The 27,323-nt window shown below is 43.1% G+C and overlaps 4 protein-coding genes across 5 annotated transcripts in view; 2 read left to right on the forward strand and 2 right to left on the reverse strand.

Moving 5' to 3' along the window:
• Window positions 1–27,323, forward strand: part of LOC101163225 (gastrula zinc finger protein XlCGF57.1) — a 466,623-nt gene that overhangs the window by 408,771 nt on the left and 30,529 nt on the right. The gene's annotated exons all lie outside the window — the stretch shown is intronic.
• LOC111948636 (gastrula zinc finger protein XlCGF57.1-like) overlaps window positions 1–27,323 on the reverse strand; it is a 187,877-nt gene that overhangs the window by 153,861 nt on the left and 6,693 nt on the right. The gene's annotated exons all lie outside the window — the stretch shown is intronic.
• LOC110013959 (gastrula zinc finger protein XlCGF57.1-like) overlaps window positions 1–27,323 on the forward strand; it is a 317,596-nt gene that overhangs the window by 60,930 nt on the left and 229,343 nt on the right. The gene's annotated exons all lie outside the window — the stretch shown is intronic.
• Window positions 5,697–27,323, reverse strand: part of LOC101172629 (zinc finger protein 436-like) — a 1,005,429-nt gene continuing 983,802 nt past the window's right edge. Inside the window, exon 4 of the mRNA XM_023962276.1 lies at window positions 5,697–7,771. Coding sequence (XP_023818044.1) covers window positions 6,519–7,771 — 1,253 coding nt within the window. The 3' untranslated portion in view covers window positions 5,697–6,518. The remainder of the gene's footprint in view (window positions 7,772–27,323) is intronic.

A 27,323-nucleotide genomic window follows, 5' to 3' on the forward strand; every position in this document is an offset into this window, starting at 1 on the left:
GTTAAACGCGAGTTTTTGCCAAGACGCCATTAGGTGACGGACAGTTAGCATGTCAACTATAGCACTATGGCTAATGCAGACGCAAGACCGGAACTTGGGGACCCACCCATCTCCTTACGCACTCCTGTGTGGTAACACTTTTGATTTATTGTGAGCATCCATGAAGGGAAAAGACAGTTGGATAAGTCGAACACCGTGTGCCGACATTGTTTCACGAAGATCGCGTATGCCGCTGTAAAACATCTAATCTGCTAATGCACTTAAAACGGCATCACCAGATGCTGGTGGAAAATAAGTCTGCTATTTTGGAGATGAAGGTAAAGTTTACCAAATACAGAGCAACAGGATGCATCCCTCTTGATGCTAACCCTCTTGAATTGGGAAGAACCATTGAGACCAGCTATAAGCATATTGCAAAATTGGCTGAAGAGGGACATCGTTAGGGCTAAAAGATCTCTCCTCATTCCTGAAAATGTTGACAAACTAAATCTGAAAAACTGATATAAACTGAATACTCTCTCCCTCTCCCTCTCTCTCTCCCTCCACGTATTTCTGGGTGTCTTTTTGCTGCAGCTGAGTGCTGCAGGAGTGTTGACTTGGTCTCAGCCACAGACTGCTGACATGTTAGTCTTCTTTCCAATCTGATGTTTCCTGCAGGAGTTCCTCCTGCTCCTTCTTTCCCAGAGTTCCTGCAACCAGACGGAGTCTTTGTGCTTTGGAGCTGCTTCTCTTGGATGAAGCGCTTGGTTAGCTCACTTTGATCTCTTTCATGTGGGACTTTGTCTTGAAGCGGATCAAACTGAAGGTGGGACTCCCAAAGCAAACGTTCTGGGATGTTTGCTTCAGCTCTGTGCTTCTGTTCTCTGGTTGCTTCTTTGCTTTGGTTGCAGAGACTTGGAGCTCTCTCTCCATGCAGATCAGCAGCTTCTTTGGAGGCAGAGGCAGCTGTGTGGGAAGTCTCTGCAGGTCCAGAATCTTCTGATGGATCAGCAGCTGCTGCAGGTTCCTCTGGGTGGAAACACATTTCTGCCAAACAGAACATCTGTTTGTCTTTGTTTGGATGGAAAACGGAGGAAAAAAACTTTTTGGAGAGAAATCTGTTTTGTTTCTTGTTGCTATGAGGTTGTTGAACAAATGTGGTCACTTTCACAGCTTCACTTCAAATGACTTCCAATAGACAGAAATTATACATTTTAATTTATTAAAATAAGTTTGTGAAACTTTTGATGTTTTTTCTGTAATTCTAGGTCTGATGTCTTCATACATGATGGCTAAAAGAACAAAAACCAAACCAAATCAGTCAGGTCTGTAGTTTGAACTTGCATTGTAAATGAGAAGGGCGACACCTTCTGGCTGTATCCAGAACTGCATCTTCATGTCAGAAAAGTGTTGAAAAACCTCAATTGTGTCTGTAAAATGTCTGCAGCTTTTTTGTCTGAAGACATGAATAAAGTCTGGATTTGATCCTTAATGAATCTTCATATTTCTTTGTCCTTCAGTCTTTCTTTCAGTCTCAAACACACTGGTTCATTTGATCCTAATGAGAACATGTGTGAGGCTCCAACATGGCTGCCTTCACTGCAGGTTCCTCTTCACAGCATGTGTTTGTGGATCAACACACAAACAACAACAGCTGCAGGTGAGGAAGTGTTGCTGTTGTTGCCTTTGCCTGCTTCCAGCCTACAGGCACAGTTTTCTGCTCCATATGAGCTGGAAAAGAAAATGAATGACACCAATTTTAGGATCCCAACTCATGACAAAGAGAAGAAATGTGGAGTTTGTCACGTCAACATGCTCAAGCCTTCTTTTTCCAGAGGGGAGTCCAACTGTCCTTCTAGTGATGCTCCGGTAGTCTCAGTCTCCAAGTGTTCTCGTCCCTCAGAAGATCAGATTTCAGAGGATGGGCTTGGAGAGAAAAGTGGAGTTGTGCTACTGCTTGTTTGGGAAACTCTGAAATCTGAAGCCAACTAGAGAATTTCTGCTCATATCTGTCTCCACCTGCTGGTGGTGACATCATGGTTTGATGGAGGAGAAGTTGTTGCTGTTTTCTGATCCTCCTGGTCAGGCTGGAAACAGCCTGGAGATGTTGTTCATCCATCACAGGGTTTGGTCCAAAGCTCCAGTGCAGCCTCTCACCTCCTCCACCTTCCTCTGTGAGGCAGCAGAAGCTCCTCCTCTTCTTCAGCTGGATGATGCTGTCCTCCACCTGCAGCTGGACCTGGATGAAAGAAATCATGGATTCACAGACATTTGATTGAATTTCTGTCTGGATCAGAAACCAACAGCAGACATTTCAAGCCGTCATCTGTTCCTAATGTTCATTCCCCGCCATCATTGAAAGCTTTTGGAATAGTCCCTAAAGCCAGCGATCGGGCCGCTTTGGAGCATGAACTCATCACTCGGTGTCACGGTGGCAGAGAGATGACAGATCCCAAATCTGAGGCTGAAATGATCACGTCCTACCAGCTACACTCTGGATTTGGGACCAAAAACCTTTGAAGATGTTGGAGCATTGTTGGAGAATAGACTGACAACATTTGTTTGGAAGACAGATTGACCTTTGACCCCTCCCTCATGTGTTCCACATCCAGCTGCAGACACACCACTACAGCTCCCATTCCACTTCTGATCCAGCAGTTAGAACCAGAGCCTGCATTTGCAGCAGGTTCCAACCCACTGACCACTGATCCACACAGGGGGACGTCCTAAGGGGCGGAGTCAGCCACTGGAGAGAGCAAAAAGGAGAAATGGGGGTCACTCTGGGCCTCTCTGTGTCTGGACCTTCAGAGGGACAGTGGTTTGGTCCAGAACACGGATGCTAAACTAGCTCTCTGGAAACTTGAACTTGTTGAATGGGAAACTTCCTGAAATCTTCTTCATCTGTTGACTTGTTCTTTCTTCATCTGAATGAGCTCAGTCCTCTCCCAAATCCAACTCCATCTATCTTCAGTGCTTTGGACTGAGTTGGAGCAGAACTAAAGCTTTCTCCAGATGTCCTAGTACTTTTAGATCAGTGTCTTACAATATTTGGAGCCCAGGTTCACTTCTTTCCCTGACAAAAATCCCAAAAGGCCTACCAGCCACCAAATAGTCAGAAACCAGAGAAACTTGGTGGTCTGCATTGATGAGAAACCAGTCCCTCCAGGATGACACATGGCTTTTTGGAATCATTTCACACACAAACAAACGGGAAGTTGTGCTTGTTTTTCTGAGAAAATGCAATCAAATGTGTGATAATGGTCAATGTAAATGTTTAGATAAAGGCTGTAGGGGATTCAGGGATTGTGGAGCGGTTGTTGTTTCCTTCTGGGTTAAAGTGCAGTTTTGTGGAACCTCCCAAAGAGGAGAAACCCAAAAAAGAAAAGAAAAGCAAAGAGACAGGTGGAAGCCATCATGAGATTCCTTTCAAACAGGAAGTTCTTTGTCATTTCATGCACTAGTTTCATTTAGCTCTAGTTGTTGAACATTCTAGAAACTCCTAAAAACATTTTCTGTCCACTTTGAAACCATATGGGGCTGACTTGGCCTTGCTCGCTGGGATACGGCCAACATCCAGAAATCTACCAACAGACATTTTTAGCTCTAGTTGTTGAACATTCTATGTTTTGAAGAGGCAGGCTCTTCTAAAAGAAACTAACAGGAGCCCCAGCGCTGGTCTTTGCTTGGATTTGTTTTAGACTTGTTCAGAGTCAAATGCATGTTTTAAGGGGAGGAGGATTATTTTGTTGTTGCTGTTTTTGTTCCTATTCTTACAATCCACTATATGTCCCGTGTTGAATTCTACTATTAAAATGTGGGAAACAAATGTTTATCAAATCCAAATCAATCCAAAAGCCTGGAGACTGGATGGCCGTGGTCCTCCCTTTGACCTGGACAGTGGTTGCCATGGCTACCTGCACACTCACCAAGCTGGAACTTAGAAGAAGAAAAAGAGACCAAAATGATTGATAAAGCAGGTTTTCCAGGGAAATCCCACAAAGTGCTTTCCAAGCTAGAACTAAGAATATCCAGCATGCATTTGGAAAAACTCATTAGCTTCTTGTGGAAAATGATGAGTCATTGGAAAAGCATTCTATGAATGCTCAGAAAACTTCCTCTAAGGTTGTGGTTGTTTGGAGAAGTCCTCCTCTTCAAAGAAGTTCTCCTGACCATCTTCAAAGCCACTTTCTGCTTTTTCAAACGCTACTGTTCAACAAAAACTTGGTTTCTGCCACAAAACCAACCTTAGACACTGAAACAGAATGAATCCAATGCAGAAATGTGTTGACACCTTTAATTCAAAGCTTCAATCAGTTTGAATCTCATTAAGAACATTTCAAAAATCCACATTTGGATCAGGCGTCTTCATCAGAGCACAACTCGTGTTTCCAGGACTGTGACTCACCAATAGATCCTCATTTCCTTCACACAATCTGTTTCCATCATTTGGATTTTTCATAAAAACTTGAGTTAGAAAAGAATTGTTGCCCCAAAATGTCCAGTTTGAATAGTCTACAGTTTGTTGTGTTTGGTTGCTAGGTAACAGGGTCTTTAATGTCTATGATGTCATGGTGGCTTTCAGAGTTGAACTCCTGAATATGACGGTAAACATTTGGAAAATGACTGTTTGTGGAACATTGAGATGTGCTCAGTGATTTTGGTTTAGGTAACTTTGGTTACAGATTCTCTGAGCAAATGCTGCTTCAGCTTCAAGCTTCAGCTCTTTTCTTCTGGCAGAGCTTAGAAGAAATGGAAACCTCCTTTGTTCTGACTGTTTGCTCCAAATCCCAGATTCAGGAATTCCTCCAAGAAGTTCAGCTCAGAGATCATCAGCAGAGAAAAGCCTGAAGTTCTGATGGAAAATGACAACAGAACATGATCAATATTATTGATCCACATGGAATCCAGAAGAAACTCTGAGGTGGAGACATGAAGACACAAGCTTCAGAGACATGAGGAGAAGTCAGAGTGGATTCATTCTTGAATTTCTTTTCACATCTTCTCTTCAGAACATCTTTGTCTTTGATCCTTCAAATCTTCAGGACTCCCATTCTGAAATCTGATCATCCATGGATTGTTTTTGTGGGATCAGATCCAGAGTTGCTGAAAGTTCTGCTGCCCTCTGCTGGTCAAAGTGTCCAACCAGCAGAGGTGTTTCTCTCATCATTTTATCTTTCAGTCACAAACGCACTAGTTATATTTTATGCAATTTAACCAGTTATAAGATATATAAGGCTTTATAACGGCTGTCTTTACTGCACACAAATTGTTTTTTATGAACACAAGTGAAAAAAAGTTAACAGTTCAGTTCAACATTATATTTCTCCTCAGCAGATGGTGAACATTAGTCCAATAAAAAATGGGAAAACAGTTGTTCTGGAGTGTGATTCTGATTTTTAGATAAATGTGATATTCTTCACAGACATTAAAAAATAAAAATGCTTCAGTCTCCATCTAGTCTAAAAGTTTAAACATTTATTCTCCTTAAGTCATTTTATGCTTACGTCTTTGAATAAATACGTGTTTCACAGTGAACGCAGTCCTTCATATTCAAAGTTCCATGCAGATTTGGAACCAAAACATCAATTAATTTACCCTTAAACTTACCCCGGTACGTCTCATACTCTGCTTTTTTGGAACATAGTCCAGCTATGGAACCAGCAGAGAACCAACAAACAGCAGCTTCCTTCAAGTCATCTTTATCATTAGGCCTGGTGTTTCATCTTCCTCTTCTTAACAGATCATAGATTTATTCATTGGATTCAGCTCAGAGAACTTTACTGGTTGATCAAACAGTAACATCATAGTCTTTGAAAAAGATTTAGGCAATTTTGGCAATGTGGGATGGTGCAAAATACAATCAATCCTCCAGTCTGACTGAGATAATTTACACCTCCAATACCAAAGCAGTCGCTGACAGGAAGGAAACAACACACTTTGTAACCCTTGTGCTATCTTAGATGACCCCACCCTTACATTGACGTGTTCTCCCTACCATGACAAAGGTGTATAAAGGTGGAACATTTTCATGTAATCCATTGAACCATTGAAGATCACAAATCATTGAAAAAAAAAAGGTTCAGCGCACTGTCTAGTGGGTCTAGATGACCAAACTCCCAACGTTAAAATGCCTGGGATAGAACAAGGGTTAAACATGATCACTAAATGTTTTTGATGTAAACATTTAATAGAATGTTCTTTTTTTCCTGGACAAACAATATTGTTTTATTTAAACTTATACAATAAATTCACTAAATTAAACTAAGGCTTGAAATATTCCTACATTTTTATTTTTTTGTATAAAAAAATAAAGTTCTTTCTTTTAAAAACAAAACGTCTAAATGACATTTACACAATATTTTCCCATATACTGTACAAGTTTTCTGCTCTATGTTTTTCTGTTTTCGAAGTTGAGGTTTTTCTCTAAATACTTTATAAAAAAATGTTTTTGTTTCAAAAGAAAAGCTACTCAACTGTGTGTGATCTAATGTATTATACTAAATTACATTTATGACTGAGCCATTTATCAGCCATAAAAACTATCTCTCACCTGAATGAGTTTTCATGTGTGTTTTTAGAATAGATATTCGACTAAAACTTGTATCACATTCCTTACAAGAAAAAGGCTTTTCTCCTGTGTGAATTCTCATGTGTATTTTGAGAGTAGATAGTTGACAAAAACTTGTATCACATTCTTTACAAGAAAAAGGCTTTTCTCCTGTGTGAGTTCTCATGTGTGTTTTTAGATCAGATGTACGACTAAAACTTTTTTTACATTCTTTACAAGAAAAAGGCTTTTCTCCTGTATGAGTTCTCATGTGTCTTTTGAGACTAGATGAATAACTAAAACTTTTACTACATTCTTTACAAGAAAAAGGCTTTTCTCCTGTGTGAGTTCTCATATGTCTTTCGAGAGTAGATATACGACTAAAACGTATATCACATTCTTTACAAGTAAAAGGCTTTTCTCTTGTATGAATTCTCATGTGTGTTTTGAGATTAGATATTTGATTAAAACTTATTTTACATTCTTCACAAGTAAAAGGCTTGTCTCCTGTGTGAGTTCTCATGTGTCTTTTGAGTTTTGATTTTTCACTAAAACTTTTATCACATTCTTTACAAGTAAAAGGCTTTTCTCCTGTGTGAGTTCTCATGTGTGTTTTGAGTTTTGATTTATGACTAAACCTTTTATCACATTCTTTACAAGTAAAAGGCTTTTCTCCTGTGTGGGTTTTCATGTGTGCTTTGAGAGTAGATATACGACTAAAACTTTTATCACATTCTTTACAAGTAAAAGGCTTTTCTCCTGTGTGGGTTTTCATGTGAAATTTCAACTGAGGCCGCCCACTAAACTTATTACCACATTTTTTAGATGCACAATATCTTTCATCAGACCCATTTTGGATATAACTTCTGTCCCTCCTCTTCCTCTGATCTCCTTTCTGTGGGTCTGTCTCTTCATCTGTAGTTGATTTTGATTCTTCATGTTGGTTTCCTCCATCATGACTATCAGTTACATTTAAGATCTGCTGATTGCTTAGATCTGCTTCTCTGTTCTCATCTTCCTCATAAGTAGGAATCTCCATCAAGGTATCAGTCTCCTGCTTCAGATCAAGCTGCTCTTTATCCTGACTGATGACGACTTTCCCTGGTTCCTCTTTAATCTGTCGAGGTTCTGGTTCCTCCTGTTCCTCTTTAATCAGTGAAGGATCTGGTTCCTTCTGTTCCACTCTAAAGTTCCTCAGCTGGTTGCAGAGATCTTCCTCTTCGGTCATCCAATGCTGGGGGAGACCTGCAGGAATACAAACACAAGAAAAAGCCCTTTTATACTTTTAAAATAGTTTGTGTATTGACAAACACCAATAAAAGTCAAAAACTGCTCAGTCAGGAACCTTGTAGTTGAAATTTTTAAATGTAAACTATGAAAAACTGTTCATTCCAGCGGCGCTGGATGGGCTGCCCGTCCGCACGGGTCGGGGTCTCCACTAAAGCAAACGGCGGTCGCCCCGGCTGGCTGCCTGGACCTGGACCTGGACCTTGCTCCGTGGGGCGACGCTTTCTGGCTTCTCTCTCTCTGTCTGTGTGGGGTGGGTGGTGGCGGCGCCTCGTGGGATGGGGCCCCTGGGCTGAAGGGACCTGGGCCCTATGCTGGGGGGGGGGGGGGGGGGGGTGTATTAGGGTGATGGGTGGGGGGGGGGGGTGTCAGCCTGCGTTGCACCTTGGGGGGAGGAGCTACTTGGCAGTGGTCCCCCTCCAGTGGTTGCCGTATGTAATAGTCCCCCCCCCCCCTCTGGGTTTTATTTGCACCGTAGACATGTAGGGCTCTTAGTAAGGGGGTGCTTGGACATCACTGCCTGCAAGCAGCAGATGTCCTTTAGCGCCCTACCTGCCAATTTTAACTGCACTGTAGACATTTAGGGCCCCTTGGTGGGGAGGGTGATGGGACATCACTGAGTAATCAGGAGATGTCCCCTAAGTGCCCTACCCGCCAATTTTAACTGCACCCCCAAATATAAACCCCCAAATATACATTCCAACATAAACACACACACATGCACACACCCTCACAAACACACACGCACGCATTTGTTTTGGTTTGATTTGGTTTGAAATGGTTTCACAAGGAAGGTGGGACCTTGGACCATCTGTCCCCTACCCCATCCCTTGTAGGGGGTACTGGGCCCTTGGCGACGGCGGCAGTGTTCCCTGGGTGCTGGTTTCCTGGGCCCGGCGGTCCTCTCTCCACGCAGGGAGAGGGATCCCTGAGCTTTCTGGCAAGGCCAAGAGCCGGGGATCACATCACAGCTGAGCCAGGGGGTGTCCGTGTCCCTGTGTTGTGGGTTCTGGTCCTTACCCCCGAGCGTTGGGCCTCGCCAAATTTCCAAATGTGGACGACCCTGCTCGGGCCATGTTTACAACATCCCTTGTGTGGACCCCCTCTTCTCTTGGATGTCTTCCTCCTGGGCAGGAGCGGCTGGCGCCTTGCCTTGCTCCTTCATGGACCAACCGTGGGCCGGGTGGGTGGCAGCATGGAGCGCGGGCCGGGTCTCCCTTGGGGGGCCCTGGCTCGTACCTGGCGGTCGGGCGGATGCCCAGAACTCCTGGGTGGTGATGAGGTGCTCATCTGGGGTTGTGGGCACTCTTCTGGGGCGGGGCCCTGCGTTGGGCCCTCGCTGCATGGCGGGGGGCTGCTCTCCTGGTTGAGCTGGAGCTGAACTCTCTGTCCCCCGCCCCCATGCCTCCCTGCTCTCTGGCTCTGGGGGCCCCGTGGGTGGTCCTGCTGGGCCTAGCCTGGGTGGCGGATGCAATCACCTGGGGGGCGGTTGCTCTTCATCTGCTGCCGTGCAGGCTCTGGCGGGCCTTGGCTGCCGCAGCTGCTGTGGCAGGGGTCTTGGTGTAGGGATGGCTGGGCGCTCCCCCTCCTACTTTTCACCTTCCATCATGCATTTTTTAGAGGAACATAAAGACTCACTTGAGCACAGGTGTTAGTTCACCTTTGCACCAATATTTTGCGTGGTTTAATGAAATATTTGATACTAGTTCAGGGGTGGGCAAACATGGGGGGCGGGCTGGATCCAGCCCGCCCCCATGTTTGGTCAGGCCCACTGAACAATATCAGAGATCCATGGTTTTTTTTTCTTCATCTGCCCACATAATCAAGAAGTGGCATTTTCTTCCCCCCTTCTGCAGTCTGTGCTCCAACCTGAATTCCTTTAAAATTCCTGTCAAACAGAACAGAAGACAGTTTTCCCTTTCTACGTCGCAGTTCATCTTTACCGGTTTGGCTCAATCTTTTAGAGCGATTATGCTGCGTTTTTTAAACAGCACCCTGTTCTATGTCCTGATTGGCAGGAGACCCTGTCAATCAATCTCCTCAGTCCGTGCCGTGAATCCTGTACGCGGAGCTCTTCAGATCTATAGAAACCTTTGATCCATCAGATCTTTGTTTTTATTCTAAGATCCTGGACTTAATTTCCATGAAAGTTTGAGATTTCAAACAAGAGAAAAGGATGAAAATGTTCATGTCTGTCTGAGAAAAGTGTATGTAGGCAGTGAGGAGTTTTACTGCCATAAACTTCTGTAATCAGACTCCTTGGATTTCAGGGATCATGGTTATTTTTAGAAAGAAACTCCTGCAATACAACGGGGGAACTCTGTACTGGTGAAAAGGTAACGCAGATATATGCGTTACAGAACATGTAGAAATTTTCTTTTTCATAATTATGTCCCCTAAATTGGCAATGGACGATGTTTGCTGTCAACGACCGGGATGGACGATGATATGGCAAATGGCGTATACTTATATAGCGCCTTTCTTCCTACAAGGACAAAGCGCTTTACAGTCACAGACCCATTCACCCAGTCACACACACATTCACTCACACATTCAGACACTGGTGGCGGCTCCGCTGCCAAACACAGGCGCCCGCCCACCACCAGAGGCAAGGTGGGGTTCAGTGTCTTGCCCAAGGACACTTCGACTCATGGGCGTGCAAAGCGGGAATCGAACCTGCAACCTTACGATCATGCCCTACCGCTGCACCACGGCCGCCCCAATGATATCTAGATATAGATACAGAGTCCAAAAAAAAAGCCAATTAGTCCCATTTCTGCATTAGAAAAAAGCAAACATAAGAGAATAACATTTAAAAGCTTTTTCTAGATAGATATCTTATCTAATTGCTATTCGTTATTTTACTTTATTACTTTATTTATTTTATTTCCCAACTAACGACTCATCTGCGATGATCCAGTATAAACTGAGGGAAGTGACTTTATCAAAAAAAGTAACAAACAAAATAGAAAGAATTATTTCGCTCCGCACTTGATTAGTCAGGTGGACCAGCTGAGAGTGGACTTACAGCTTTGTGTTTGATGGGAAGGGGGGCGGTGCTTTGTTACATGAGCGGTATCAGGGCTCCAGACTAACTTTTTTCACTAGGAGCACTGTGGCCCCTACTGAAAATTTTAGGGGCACAACCAGAAAATTTAGGGGCGCATACCGTAAATAAACATGCTAACCAAATCTATTAATTTACACTGTATTACAAATAAATACTTTAATAATAGATGCCGAAATTACAAGGTGCTGTTTCAAATTCAGTGTCACATTTTATTAACTGTGAAATGACCGAAAGGTAACTACGGTAATCATAGTAAATAAAATACCATACATTAAGAATAAAAAAAAGTTTTTACTAACAAAGTGATTACCGTAGTAACCGTTCTGTCATTTCACAGTTACAAACAATACTTAAATGTATGTAAACATTAGGGGATGGAAATTCAAGTTGGCCAAGATGCACAATAAGCGTGTTTGAGATCACCCAGATGGTCGCAACGCTGTGCAGATCACCTGGTGTGGGACATATATTTTTGTTTTTGCTCCAACATCACCTGTCAATCAAAACCAAAAAATATCACGAGAAAGGGGTGGGAGCAAGTTGCCAACCTACGCAAACACAGCTGGAAATTTAGTACTGAACTGACTGAAAGCTGCCCTACAGACTAGGGTTGGGCGATGTCCCTTAAATTGGCAGTTAACGATGTTTGCAGTCAACCATCGGGATGGACGATGATATCGTCGGGGGGGGGGGGGGGGGGGGGGGTATTTTTAATTTTTCGCCCTTATATAATTGCTATTTGTTATTTTACTTTATTACTTTCTTTTATTTCCCAAATAATGACTCATCCGCGATGATCCAGTCTAAACTGAGGGAAGTGACTTTAAATATCCTGCGTTTGATTAGACTGGTGGAGCGAGCAACCGTTTCTCTAGCAGAGCAGACGGACTTACAGTTTTAAGGGGAAGTAAGGATGCTTTGTTACGTGTGGGAGACTTAGGACTGTGATCCGTCCCACAGCTCTAAGTGAAAGAGCAACCGGAATTTAGGAGAAGCGGGTCTCCCGGTAAAAGTGTGTGTCGGGGCAAAGCTTGGAGCGCTAGCTAACGCAGTGTGTAAGCTTTGAAGCAGAAAGGCCGCTCAGTCCTTAAGAAAGCGTTCAAACAATCACGTGGATTCGTGTTTCCAGTTATGTTCCGACAAAATAAAGGCTGATGTTATTCCCACATATTTACGTGCAGCCAGGATGCAGATTGCAGCGTTTCACGCATGGATTTTATGTTCATGCTAATGTTGTTAGCCCGTGTTAGCATACTGCTAATCCTGGCTTCCTGCTCCGTTTTTCAACAGACAAAACACTGACCACATGGATTAAAATTGAAATGATGAGCGAACAGGCGCTTCATAATAACCGTAACATTAATAAAAGCACGTTTTGGAGATCATCTTGTATATTACAGAGCTGACGTATCTATGTATGTAGCCGCTCGGCGGAACTAAGTTTCGCTTCCGGTTTTTAAAAACACTACTGCGCATGTGCGAATGATTTATTCCGACTGAGAATGTGACCCATGTGAATGTTTTTTATAATCTGAAAACGTTTTTCTGGGCCCATCTACACGGTTGGATTCTAATCCGACCAATAATCCTTATCAAGATATTTTGCACATGTAACCGCGTCTTATGGTGTGACTCGCAGCGTGACGGGGGCGTGGCATCACGATGGTATCGTCCATTGGCACAACCCTACTACAGACTAAAAAACAATGCATTATGGGACATGTGTCCTGATGGGTTTTTGTAGTTCAGTGATCAATTAAAATAATTTAAAATACCAACTGATTAAAAAAAGGCTACATACATTACAAAACATTAAAATAATTATAAAAGACATAATATCACAAATCACAGATCATACTAAAGGGAATAGGCATATTAATAGTAAATTGAATGTTAAGGACAACAACTTCCTGTTCTCCTTCAGTCTCGCTTTAGCTTCGCCTTCATGACGCAGATTTTGGGTACATCCCATAGTTAGGAGATGAGAAGAACATGGGGAGTGTTATCGACTGGTACAAGCCCTGAAAATGTATCATGAGCGTTTTCGGGGATATTTTAGAATGTCCGTCTTATTTCTTCCCGGCAGTGTAGACGCTACTTGGCGTATATCTTCTTCGCCGTTACGTATGTGTGCTCAGCAAGACAGTTTTGTGTTTGAGCGCCCCCAAGTTGTGTTTTACTGTAACTTCAGAAGCTCCAGACACGTGTGCAAAAGCGCCATTCTTATTGGCCGTAAAGTTTTTGACGCGGCGCGTCAAACCAAAAAAACAAACCCGAGGCGTTTTTAAAAAAGTGACGCTTTTACGCGTAGCGTTTTTCATGTCGGTTTGCACACTCACATTAGTGCCCTTTGTTTAGTCACGAGGCGTTAAACGTCGGCGAAAATCGGGCACGAGATTTTTCCCGGTGTGAACAGACATTAAGAAGATCGTCTCGTATATTACCGAGCTGACATGTCAATGTATATAGCCGCTCGGCGGAACTGATATCCGCTTCCGGTTTTTCAAAGCCTACTGCGCATGTGCGAATGATTTATTCCGACCGAAAGTATGACCCTTGTGAACGTTTGTTATATTCTGAAAACGTTTTTCTGGGCCCATGTACATAGTTGGATTATAATCCGACCATTGATCCGATTAAGATATTTTGCACATGTAACCGCGGCTTATGGTGTCTACTCGAAGCGTGGCGGGGGCATGGCATCACGATGGTGTCTCTCCATCGGGATGTCAGTCACCCATTACAACCCTACTAGGAACCGTGTAGCATAATCACAAACCACAAGGATGTACTCGTGACCACTACTGCTCTTAGGTAAAGGTCCAACAATGTCCATGGCTATTCTCCTGAATGGTGTGGAAATGATAGGAAGTGGGTGCAGTAAAGCTCTGTCTGACTTATATATAATGAAAGTTTTCTGGTAGGTAGGACATGTTGCACAGTACGTCTGAACATCAGTGTACATAGATGGCCAGAAAAAACATGAACTAACATGATGATATCTTTTGCGACGACCCAGTTGACCCGCCCATGGGAGTGCATGTGCTAAGAGCATGATGCCTGAGGTGGTTGAAACAACTAACCATAGGTGTTCACCTTCACCTGCACACAGAACATCATCAACAACAATAAACTGCACATTTCCCAAACATTTGTCACTTTCCGTTGTCACTTTGGCCAACAAAGGTTTTAAAGTTTGGTCTAAATTTTGTAAAGCTAAAATGTCAGCTGGTATTTCAAATGTTTCTGCTGTGGTTGGGATCTCAGGATCCGGCAACTTAATTTTATTTTTCAAACCGTCTCTGGACTTTTTTGCATTTCTTTGCTCCCATCAAAGAAACTGTCATCCATGTGTGGAAGACTTTGCATCCTAGCTTTAGCCTGAGCTCTAGTATGCACGGGTGCTGACACACTAACAGCTAGCTCAGCTTAGCTATAGCTGTTTCAGTAGCCTCATTTCATAAGTCCCCCAACATAGGTAAATCACATCCAAAAATCAAATTAACAAGGCAGGTTGTCTACCACTCCAGCAGTCAAAAGACATGATTGTTCATTTATGGTCACAGTTACATCTGCTTTTGTGTACAGACGTTTGTCGCCATGTACACACACAACATTTGTTTGCCTGCTATAATCAAGTCCACCAAAAGGGATTAAACTCTGTTTGACCAAAGAAACAAAACTGTCAGTGTACAGCATAGCAGTAACCTGCTTTCCATTCACAGTCACAGATTTAAGTGGCTGGAAAATGTCTTTGTCCATGTGAACAGGCCCTGCTCCTGCGACAGTCTCTGGCCTGGGTGCGTAGCAAGCACCTGTGAATTTAGTCTTGCGAATTGGGCATACGGAGGCTTTGTGACCAATCTGCTGGCAATAGTAACATACAAGGTCCTTACTAGGGGTGTCACGATTTTGACTTTAAATCGAAATCGATCGAAATTAAGTCACAGTCTCGAACTTCAAATAAAAAAATGGAATCGTCGATGCTGCCACGCCCCCATGTTGCGTCCGGTTACTTGCCAAGCGGAAAAAAACAGTGCTGTGAGTCAACTCCTCTAACTGCCACTCAAAAGATAGCATGGCAACTGCAGATGCAGGAGACCCATCGACAGAACTAGAATCCCCTCCTCTTTCACTGAAGTCGCTGGTGTGGAAGTATTTTGGATTTCCACCAGTGAGTTATGTTGACAACGTTCGCGTTGTCAAAAAAAAAACAACTCTTTGCAAGCTGTGCTATGTGTGTGTACCATATTCTCTCACTGGCAGCACGACTAACATGGCAGGGCATCTCCGCAGGCACCTCAAAAACATAGATTTATTTATTTATCTGTTAAACCAGTGCTTCTCAAACAGTGGGGCGCGCCCAGATGCGATGCTGGGGGGGCGCGCCCAGCAGCTTAGGCAAAGGAGCGCAAATTTAACGGGGGTCGGCGGTGACAGCAGCTCAGTGCTTGGTAAAAATCTGTGCCACTGTTTGTTTCTTCTTATCTCTTATGTCACAGAGTTTTTAATAGCCAGAAACAGTGAACTGCCGTCCCTGCAGGTGCGCGCTCCCGTCTCCTGTCACACGCGGCTCCCGTGTGTGAGAGAATGAAAGGGGATTTGGCCCCAGAAATCCCACCAACTGACCAGCTGTGGGCGCCCCCTGCTACATCTACTCCCAGTGAAGACTCACTTTCCTTTTCGTCCCCCCCACTTTCACCCATGGCCCTACCTAGCCATTTTGATAGCCTCATTAAGTCAGGAATTAAGATGGCTCCCCTAACACCTGTGAGCCTCACACCACACAGGAGCTCTCCTACCCCTCCAGCGCCCCCTCCTTATCCTTAACCCAAAGCCCCTCCAACACGCCCCCTCCGTCGTACACCCAAATCCCGTCCAGCTCCCGCTCCTCCTGGTCCATCACACAAACTACCCTCCAACTCGATCTCCCCTGCGCGCCTCTAGACGTGCTATCCCCCAGAGCTAGGATGAAACGGGCCCCCAGTGTCCTAGGAAAGGTTATGTCAAACTGGGGCCCTGTGATGAACAGCGCTATACCTGTAGTTGCACCACGTTAGACTGTCCAATCAAAGAAATCTAGTTCATATCCCCTGCAAGAAGGTTTTGACCAGTCCCAAAGAAACTAATCTCAAACTTGGTGCACTCAATGTCAGATCTTTATGCAACAAATCATTTTTAATCAATAATCTTATCTCTTCTTTTAATCTTGATTTTATGTTATTAACTGAAACATGGCTTGACAAAAACACAGGAAACATAGTTCTAGTCAAATCAACTTACTCCAACTACAAACATGAATCGGAAATAGGAGAAAATAAAAAGGGTGGAGGCGTTTCTGCACTGTTTAGAGATAATATTGCAACCCGCAGACTATCATTTGGTGTGTTTTCATCATTTGAGTATGTGTCCTTTAAGATTGAGTTAAAACAACTCCTCCCTTACTCTGCATAGTTATGTAAAAACCTCCTCAGCACAGCCAAAGTTTCATTGATGATTTCACTGAAATGCTCTCAGTTGTGTGCACAGACTTTGATGGTCTAGTCATTACAGGTGATTTTAATGTTCATGTTGATAATGTCAATGACAGAAATGCATAAGAGCTCAATGCTGTCCTTGAAACCTTTGATCTAATTCAGCATGTGAGTTGCCCCACCCACAGCAGAGGGCACACTCTGGACTAGGGCCGGGAATCACTGGGTACCTCACGATAACGATACTATCACGATATGACGATATTGTGATAATCGATATATCTTGTCTCTAACAACTCACGATGTATCAAACTTTAAGAAAGAAGAACTTAAACTGTTTTTTGGAAAATAATTCCCCATTTATTTTTTAAACATAATGATAATGAACAACTTGTGTCCTATTTGGTGTAATGAAATACAGTCTTTTGTGTAACATTGCTGAAATCCGTAATACTCTGTCTTTGACAAACAATGACAATCTTCATTTGGACATATCTGTAAAATTTGGTTTAAACGATAGCGAACATGAACAGCAGTGTCATTAATTAGTACAAAATAGCTGTACACAGGATAAAAAAATGAATAAGTCAAGGAGATGCCAGGCACATTGGTATTAACTTTTGAAAAACAAAAGCATAGCCATTGCTTAATTTAAAAGAAATAGCTGTTAATCAGATATTAATTCTGTCAACAAATTATAGTGTCTTTGTTAAAAATAAATGACACCATTTAGTGCAAATGTGGTGTAAACAAAAATAAAATTCTCCCAGAAAACAAAAATAAAGTAGCTAGAAACTTTCCTTAAGTTATTTAAGATACAACTGCTTTCAAAATAAATGACCAGGGATAAAATCCATGAACTTAAAGTGCATCCAAAAGTAAACATCTTTGTGAACAACACGATTAGGGAAAAGCTGCATGTTATGTATGTTTATGTTTTTCTGGAGAACCACAGGTTTTTAGCGTCAAGCCACCGCTCATCTACCGCTGCTTAGAGGAGAAGGGGGGTCTATGGGCAGGGATGCGTCTCTTTCTTCAGTTTCCATCTCAACCGTAGCTCTTGTCTGGCCGTACAGCGCAGGGATCCTTTTGGAATGTCAAAGCGTGGCTCTACTGCATTCAATAAAAAACAAAATCCCTCGTTCTCCACCTCCCGTTTTGCTTTCCGTTATTGCCGGTGCTCTGTCTCGCAGAAGACGGCGGTAGCTTCGTCTGGAAAAAAGTATCCGCGCCGGGCCGTGTCGGCTTTAGGCCAGCAACAGACACGGCGTTCTCACACAACTCTGTTGATGCAGCTTCAAAACTGCCGGCGCGTCTTTTAAGTTGCTGCTTTCGCTTCTCATTGTTTTTCCCCCGCCATCTTTGTTTGAATGTGTGTTCTTCTTCGTCTGCCCGCAACAGCCAATCTCGCAACGAGTGCCCCTTATCGACCCTCCGAAGAATTGTCTTACCAAAGGATGGTTAATATAACGTTTTACAGGGTCTTTGAACGTAAATAAAAGGTCGATACTTGATGAAGACGTCTCGAGAATCAATCGCGGGACTAAATATCGCGATATATCGCCATATCGATATTTTGGCACACCCCTACTCTCGACCTGCTCATCACAAGGGGGGTTATTATTCACAATGTCAGTGTGGTTGATGTCGCCCTCTCTGATCATTTCTGTGTATTCTTTGACCTGTCTGTTGCTCCCAAACCACCGCCTGGACCTGCATTTGTCCAAAGGAGACAAATAAATGAGAGCACTAGGGCACAGTTTGAAGAAATGATAAACCCTGAAAACGCCTCTGGTGCCAATGTTGATGAAATGCTGAATTCTGTTACTTCTAGCATCTTGAATGTTCTGGTTGCCATTGCCCCTATGAAGGTTAAATTGAGAAAACATAGACAGAAAGCTCCCTGGAGGAACGATGATCTAGTCAGGGCACAGAAACAACAGTGCCGCAGAGCTGAGCCAAAGTGGCGCAAGTCAAAACTCCAGGTTCATTATGGAATGTATAAGGGGGAGTCGTACGCTTACAACCAGATCTTATGCAGAACAAGGGAAAGGTACTTCTCTGAAATCATTGGAAGTTGCAGCAGCAACTTTCGTGTCCTGTTCAGAACAGTAAACAGATTAACTAACCCTCCAATCCAGCTACCAATAGAACCGGTTTGCACACCTAAATGTAATGAGTTTGCTGTATTTTTTAATGACAAGGTTCAGGGCATTAAAAAAGCCATCAACTCCACAACACATAACTATCCAACGGCCACCTACTCACTCTAAGCTGACTCACTTTATACCTGTCACTGACCAAACTGTCCAAGAGACCATCACCCGTCTGAGCTCGTCTAGATGCTACCTTGATGTGTTACCCACTAGATTTCTAAAGTCTGTCCTGAACAGTGTGTTGCCATCAATTACTCAAATAGTTAACATGTCTCTTCAATCTGGAATATTTCCAGAGGCCTTAAAAACTGCAGTCATTAAACCTCTCCTGAAGAAAAGCGGTCTTGATCCCAGTGTACTGAATAATTACAGACCTATCTCTAATCTGCCATTTTTAGGAAAAGTCCTTGAAAAAGTTGTCTACCAACAGCTCACTGATTTTCTCTTATTAAACAATTCATCTGATGTTTTCCAGTCAGGTTTTAGACCCCATCATAGCACAGAAACTGCTCTTATCAAGGTAACCAACGACATCCGCCTGAAGACTGATGATGGCAAAGTCTCCGTCTTAATCCTGCTAGACCTGAGCGCTGCCTTTGATACTGTTGATCATGGGATCCTTTTGCACAGACTCCAAGACTGGGTTGGCATCTCTGGATCTGCCCTAAGTTGGCTCAAGTCTTATCTAGAAGACAGGAAATATTTTGTTGAAATTGGTAGTTGTGTCTCAGACTACATGGCCTTGACTTGTGGTGTGCCCCAGGGATCGATCCTGGGACCCCTTCTGTTCAACCTCTACATGCTGCCACTAGGGCAGCTAATACGCAGTAATAACATATCTTATCACAACTATGCAGATGATACTCAGATCTATGTGTCACTGACGACAGGTGAATATGGGCCGGTGGATTCACTCAGCCACTGCCTCCAACAGATCAGTGCGTGGATGCAGAACAACTTTCCCCAGCTAAACTCAAACAAGACCGAAGTTATTATTTTTGGCCCACAGAAACAAAGAGAAAGTTTCAGCAGCTACCTTCATTCTCTGTCTCTTAAACCTGTAACAATTTCCTATACCTTATTGCAGAGGAAGAGTACAATAAAGCAAAAATATTACCTGCTTTGAAAAAATAAAAGGCGTGCGCATCTTAACATTAAACATAAAAAATCCAGCAGTCTCACTTTTATTTCGTTTTTAGGCATTTTAGTAATTTTCAGCAGGCCTTAAACATATCACCAAGCAGAGTACACACCCAATACCATATAAATATATACACACACCGATGATTCCAAAGATCTCCGTTCAAAACTAGAGTCCGATGTAAATGAGTTCGTATCTCAGTCCCAGCAATGCATTGCGTTTAACCAAAACAAAACAAACCTGCTCGATCTCACCGGCTTTCCATAAGTCCTTGGCGTGTAGATTCCAATGGGAGGGAAAAAAAAAGGACGAGGAAAACACCCACGCAAAAATCCGTTCACAAAGAAAAGGTAATCCAGGGTGTAGAGCTTGAAATGGAGCGGCTCTGTAACATTCAGTCTAGTCCTCAGACACGGCTCTCCCTTTTCCGGGGAAAACGTAGTTTTTAAGACAACAGGTGTTTTCCCTGGTAGCAGCCCCTGTCATTAGAAGGCTCTGCCCCCCTCGTAGACAGAGTCGCATGCTGCCTTTATTTATGCCCGTTTAAAACAAACTGTCACAAATGTAAATCATAACAGTCCCACACTAAACAGCTAAGGCCATAATATTTTAATCAGCATGTGAAGCATATATTTTAATCCTGCAGGGATTTATAGCAAAATATTTAAAAACTGTTCATCATGCCGTTTGTGGCAGTCTCACAAACCCTCAAATCAAGTCAGAAATCTAGGGGTAATCGTGGACTCTGACCTGAACTTTAACAGCCATATCAAGTCAGTAACATCAGCAGCATTTTACCATCTGAAAAACATTGCCAAAATCAAAAACAGTGTCAAAGCCAGACCTGGAGATACTTATTCATGCATTTGTCTCCAGTAGGTTACAGTACTACTGTAACGGCCTGCTCACCGGCCTCTCCAAACGAGCTGTAAAACAGCTTTAGTACATCCAGAATTCTGCTGCTCGAGTCCTGACCAGAACCAGGAAGTATGATCACATTAGTCCTGTGCTCAGGTCTCTGCACTGGCTCCCTGTACCTCAAAGAATAGACTTCAAAGCAGCTCTGCTTGTGTACAAGTCTCTCCATGGCCGAGCACCAAAGTACATCTCTGACATGTTAGTGCCATATGAACCATCTCGTACTTTGAGGACCTCAGGGACCGGCCTCCTGTTGATACCCAGAGTCAGAACTAAACAAGGGGAATCAGCGTTTCAATATTCTGCAGCTAAAATCTGGAACAGCCTCCTTGAAGGCGTAAGACAGGCCTCTTCTGTGTTCATGTTCAAATCTAGACTTAAAACATTTCTGTTTAGTCGTGTATATGACTGAAAGGTCCTATCTGCACTTTTCTTTCCTTTCCTTCATTAATTTTTAAATCACTTATCAAATTTTTTCTTTTCTTTTAAAGTAAATTTTACGTTGATTATTTCTATGACGTATTGTGATTTTAATGCATTTTTTTGTTTTGTGAAGCACCTTGAATTACTTTGTGTACGAATTGTGCTATACAAATAAACTTGCCTTGCCTTGGGTGGTGGGATCCGGCTGAGAGTCGGAACGTGCCTTTAGATTACTCAGCTCATGCTAATAATGTCATTCTATGAACTATTGTAGACATTTTGGTTACATGTCTTTTTTTCCAAATTTTTTGTCTGCCTGTTGTTTAGTTGGTGTCCGTATTTGACATAAAGACAGCAGGTAATGCATGAAAACAGCTGCACTGTATGAGATCAGAAATAAACAATCATCATTTAGAAACAAAATCAGTACAATGTTTTTTACCCGTTTCTTCAGACTAAAAACGTTAAATATATTGGTGCTGCTGTGTTAATGTTTCAGATCAATTTACATTTAATATTATTTATTGATTGAATTATTGAATTATTTTTCTCTTAAAACTGCAAAACTGTTACAGTTGTCTTGTGTTGTTCTATTATAAAAAATGTTAATGTTTTGGACAACAAGAGAAGCTCTAAATAACATAACCATCTTTAGGAAGAGGATGAAAGAATGAAAAAATACAGTCATCATTCTCAGGGGATAAAAGTAGTTATAAGTGTGATATATGTACAGAAATAGTTTAAGACAATTGTTCAGAGACTATGGACATGTCTGTTTTATTGTTTTTGTTTGTTTTGTTGTGAACTTGAATGTCATCTTTTGTGAAGAAGACTGCACTTACAAAAGAGAAACTGGATGGCAGTTTATTTTAAGATTTCAATTGACTAAAGATATGGGTTATTGTTAGGGTTGTGCCGATGGACGATATCATCGTCCATCGTGATGGGTGACTGACATCCCGATGGAGAGACCACCATCGTGATGCCACGCCCCCGCCACGTTGCGCGTCGACACCATAAGCCGCGGTTACATGTACAAAATATCTTGATGGGATCAATGGTCGGATTAGAATCCAACCGTGTACATGGGCCCAGAAAAATGTTTTTAGAATATAAAAACGTTCACTAAGGTCACACTTTCCGTCGGAATAAATCATTCGCACATGCGCAGTAGGGTTTGAAAAACGGAAGGATATAAACTCCGCCGAGCGGCTTTTTTTTTTCAAACTTTATTGTATGTAACAATTCAATACAAAACATTGTTAAACAGCGCCGAGCGGCTATATACATTGACATGTCAGCTCGGTAAAATACGAGATGATCTTCTAAACGTGCTTTTAATAATGTTACGGTTATTATGAAACACCTGTTCGCTCATCATGTGAATTTTAATCCGTGTGGTCAGTGCTTTTTCTGAACGAAGCCAGGATTAGCAGTATGCTAACACGGGCTAACAACATTAGCTTTGGGTGGTGCTGCTTGCTGGCTGCACGTAAACATGTAAGAATAACATCAGCCTTTATTTAGTCGGGACACGACTGGAAACACAAATCCGCGTGATTGTTTGAATGTTTTCTAAGGACTGAGCGACATTTCTGCTTTGAAGCTCAAACCGCTGTGTGTGTGCTGATGATCCGAGCTGTGCACAGACACACGTTTAGACCCGGTTCTGAGTTCGGTTGCTTGTACCCCTAGAGCTGCGGGACGGATCGCAGTCTTAAATCTCCCACACATATCGCTCATGTACCCCCCCCCCCTTCCCATCAAACACAAAGCTGTAAGTCTGCACTCCCCCGGAAGTGCGGGAGCGGACTACTTCTCTTCTATTTTGTTTGTTACTTTTTTTGTTAAAGTCACTTCCCTCAGTTTATACTGGATCATCGCGGATTGGGAAATAAAATGAAAAAAGCAAAAAAACGAATAGCAGTTATATAAGAACGAAAAATGTAAAAATACCCCCCCCCCCGACGATGTCATCGTCCATCCCGATGGTTGACAGCAAACATCGTCAACGGCCAATTTAAGGGACATCGCCCAACCCTAGTTATTGTTACATTATGTTGTTAATAAAAGTTTTAAATTTGACCATGTAGTGTGGTACATTGCAAACAAAGGTCAGATATTATATTGCATTAAAGTCTAGTTTAAAAAATGACAATCTGGGCTTTAAAAAGAATAAATGTAAAAATCGAGAATCGAATCGAACAGTGTCCTTAGAATCGAAAATGCAATCGAATCGAGGATTTGGAAAATCATGACACCCCTATAAATGACAATGCAAAATGGTTTTTTTTTGCATTGGAAAATGCACAGTTTCTATCTGAAAATCCTCATGCTATTCTCTCAGAGCTCTTCTCTATTCTGTAGCTAACACAGCTCCGCTGTTTGTGCTCACAGATCCAGTCTGTCGTCACATCTGTTTCCCTTACACGCCATCACTGTAGCGGCTCCCGGGAAGCGAGCTAACAGCCAGCAGAGCCAGCCTGCTCGGGACTTCTGAACTAGAGCTGTGACGGTATGGTGTCAAATTAGCGCCTAAAGTATTGCGCATCAAAACAGTAAAACCGCGCATCAAAACCCCAAATCTGCGAATCAAAATGCATAAATTGAGAACCAAAACCCACAATTTGCAACCAAAAGCCATTCCCCAAAGCACAATCCTATTTCTCAGCTGCCGATTTGTTTTCTCGCCGAATAACACAGAGTCTTATGTCAACAGACCAGTTTAGAATGTGCCGGTAAGTTTTTCATATCTCTTACTATATTAAACGATCAAACCTGTACTTTATTTAACCAGGGGACACCAGTACAGTCAGATGAGGAGCTCCACCAGTAGCTGCTAGTGAAAAAAGATGTTAGAAAGTTAGATGTTGCATGACAAACTATCACCATTGTTCTCCCGTGTTAGCATGCTAGCTAGCTCAATGCTAGCGGGGTTTCCAGCTCTTTTCATGACTTTTATGGATTAAACAAAGTCGATTTTTTACCACAGTGTCAGGATCGGTCATGTCAACCTGGGAATAATTGCCCGCGAATTGTCACTAGGGTTAATCAAATATGTTATAACCTATAAGTTTTCTCAATATTCTTCAGGGTTGACAGACAGAGGGAATTATTGAACAGAGCAACAATATTGCTGTGCCATATTTACAAAATGTACGCGTCTGCACTATGCAGACTGGCAGAAGTCCGGTATGAGTGAATCAGAGCAGAGTAAATTGTAGCAGACCAGCAAAAACGTGTTTTAGAAGAGAAAGGGGTGGAAGCAAGACCCCAACCTGAGCGAACGCAGCTGGAAATTTAGTACTGCACTGACTGAAAGCTGCCCTGATGACTACAAAACAATGCATTATGGGACATGTGTCCTGATGCTTTTTTGTAGTTCAGTGATCAATCAAAATAATTGAAAATACCAATTGATTAAAAAAAGGCTACATACATTACAAAACATTCAAATAAGTATAAAATATATAATAACACAAATCATACTGAGGGAGAAAGGAATATTAAAACTAAATTGAATGGTAAAGACAACTGCAATTTCCTGTTGTCCTTGTCATCCCCCCCCCCCCCCCCCGCCTGGTCTCCCCAACGATCCAGGCGCAGCATTGGTTCATCTCAAACACGTCTTCTATCGTTGCATTTTCCCCAACATGTTTTCAGTGTGTCTAAGACTAAATCACTCGCACATATTTAAAGTTCAAGCCCCGTTAGCTGTCACGCATGTAGGTGTGGGGCATTTATTCTCCTCAGCTGACCCGTCTCCTGCGGGAGCGGTGAGCTGCCCAAACAGCCGTGCATAAACCGTTTGTGGTCGGGGTGACACGCCGCCGCGCGCTTAACCAAAACCCTAAACCTTCCTCCGGGTCTGTGCGACCCAGAGAAAAGTTCAGCACGGACTGCATGTATTTAGAAAATTACGAGCGAAAAAATACGTTTAAAGGAAAGTAAGGAACTCCTTAATGTGTTCTGGGGAGGGAGGGGGCGGTCAGGTGTCCTGCTTTCAATCCCTGTCATTGTCATGCCCCCAAGAGTAGTTTACCCCACTGTGATTGGTTGGTCAGCTCCGCGCACGACAATGAAAAATTGTCTTTCATACAAAATTAAAGTAATTAAAATTGAACTTTCATATTAAGGCGGGGGCAGCAAAATATCATCTTGGGGGCCGCGAGTTTGAGACCCCTGCTGTAGACTCTCGCCCTGGTACTCTAGCCGCAGGTCGGAAGAACGAATCAATAGTTCCCTTACCCATAGTTCAGACGCACATATCAGGTTGTGATATTTGTCTCCATTTCCTTCCCACAGATGTTTACGCGCGCGCGAATATCTCTAGGCCCCTCTTCCCCTAGGCATCACGCGAATGTGTGCTCGCGTTTCATGAGTATGTGCGCGAATGTGTGTGTCTGCCTGCGTGCGGGTTTTTGCAGCGTAAAGGCCTGTTCACACCGTGACGAATTTCGTCGGCGAAAACGCCTCGTGACTAAACAAAGGGCACCAATGAGAGTGTGCACACCGACGCGAAAAAACGCCACGCGTCAAAAAAAAAAGCCTCGGGTTCGTTTTTTTTTTTTGACGCATCGCGTCGAAATCTACTTGACCAATGAGAATGGCGCTTTTGCACATGTGTCTGGAGCTTCTGAAGTTACAGTAAAACACAACTTGGGGGCGCTCAAACACAAAACTGCCTTGCTGAGCACACATACCAGCGAAGAAGATAGACGCAGAGTAGCGTCTACACTGCCGCGAAGAAATAATGACGGACATTCTAAAATATCCCCGAACCAAGAACCAGTTGGAGCTACTGGTGCTTGAAATATTCACGTTTTCTTTTTTTGATTCTGACAATCGCGTAAATACTTGCTCTCTTCTTCTGAGTGAAAAGCGACTTTAAGAAGCGTAAAGTTGCGCAGCGCCACCTTGTGTACAGGAGTATTTCTGTTTACATTAAGCGCCATCTAACGTCAGGGAATGAAATTGCATGTTGGCTCGGCTCATCGTCAGCGAAAATCGCCTGGGTGTGAACACAAAAAACGTGGCGAAAAACGCTGGCGAATAACGCCTGGCGAATATTCGTCCCGGTGTGTACGGGCCTTAATGTTACGTGTATGTATATACAAGGGCGGAGCCTCCTGCCCCTCGTTCTTCATGCGTGTCAGGCTTCACGTAAAATATCATCTTGGGGGCCGCAAATAGCCCGCGGGCCGCGAGTTTGAGACCCCTGCTGTACACTCTGGCACTGGTACACTAGCCGGTCGGAAGAAAGAATCAATAGTTCACTTGCTCATAGCTCAGACGCACGTCAGGTTGTGATGACATTTGTCTCCGTTTCCTTCCCACAGATGTTTACGCGCGCGCGAATATCTCTAGGCCCCGCCCCCTCCACGCAGTTTAGCCACTTACAGTGACTTATTCTTCTCACACGCATTGGCCGCCTCACAGACGGGCATCACGCGAGTGTGTGCTCGCGTTTGATGAGTATGTGCGCGAGTGTGTGTGTCTGCCTGCGTGCGTGTGCGCTCGCGTCTCAGATTATTTCATTGATCATTGACATGCCCCATCCGCATTTAATGTATAAAAAATACGGAGGGTGGGGGGGGGGGGCAAATTTACTGGTCGCACATGTGCGACTGGATGTAAAATTCAGTCGCACACTCTCAAATTTTAGTCGCAAAATGCGAAAAATTGGTCGCAGTCTGGAGCCCTGACACCTGTGCGCACATTCCTTCTATTCCTACACAAGACGCTCCGCGCAGACCGCGCTCACACACACAGTCAATCTACAACACGTATAGTTAGTTCACAAGTTAGATATGTAGTAGTTAGTTGTTACTGTTATTTGTTAATAAAGAATGGTACGTTGTAATTGTATTTATTTCCGATGCGGCCGCCGGGGGATTTTATTTATTAATTTTTTTCTGGGGGGGGGGCTGCGGTTAACCGCGCCCCCTGGTGGTTCATCACCGCGGTGATAAAAAATCGACACCGTCATATGGTGTCAAATTAGCGTCTAAAGTATTGCGCATCAAAACAGTAAAACCGCACATTCAAACCCCAAATCTGCGAATCAAAATGCATAAATTGAGAACCAAAACCTTCCTAATTTTGTTTTGATTGACAGGAATTGGCCTTCAAAAACAAAAATATATGTCACACACCAGGTGATCTGGTCAGCGTTGAGTCCACCTGGGTGATCTCAAACACGCTTTTGGTGTCACCAACATACTTTTCCATCCGTTTTCTTTACTTATTTGTACTGTCATGACAGCGATGCTTTTGTCAGTTTACCTTGTTGCATTTTCAAAAGTGCAGAATATAATGTGACACTGAA

The sequence above is a fragment of the Oryzias latipes genome, chromosome 2 (genome assembly GCF_002234675.1).
Source record: "Oryzias latipes chromosome 2, ASM223467v1".
NCBI classification, from domain to species: Eukaryota; Metazoa; Chordata; class Actinopteri; order Beloniformes; family Adrianichthyidae; genus Oryzias; species Oryzias latipes.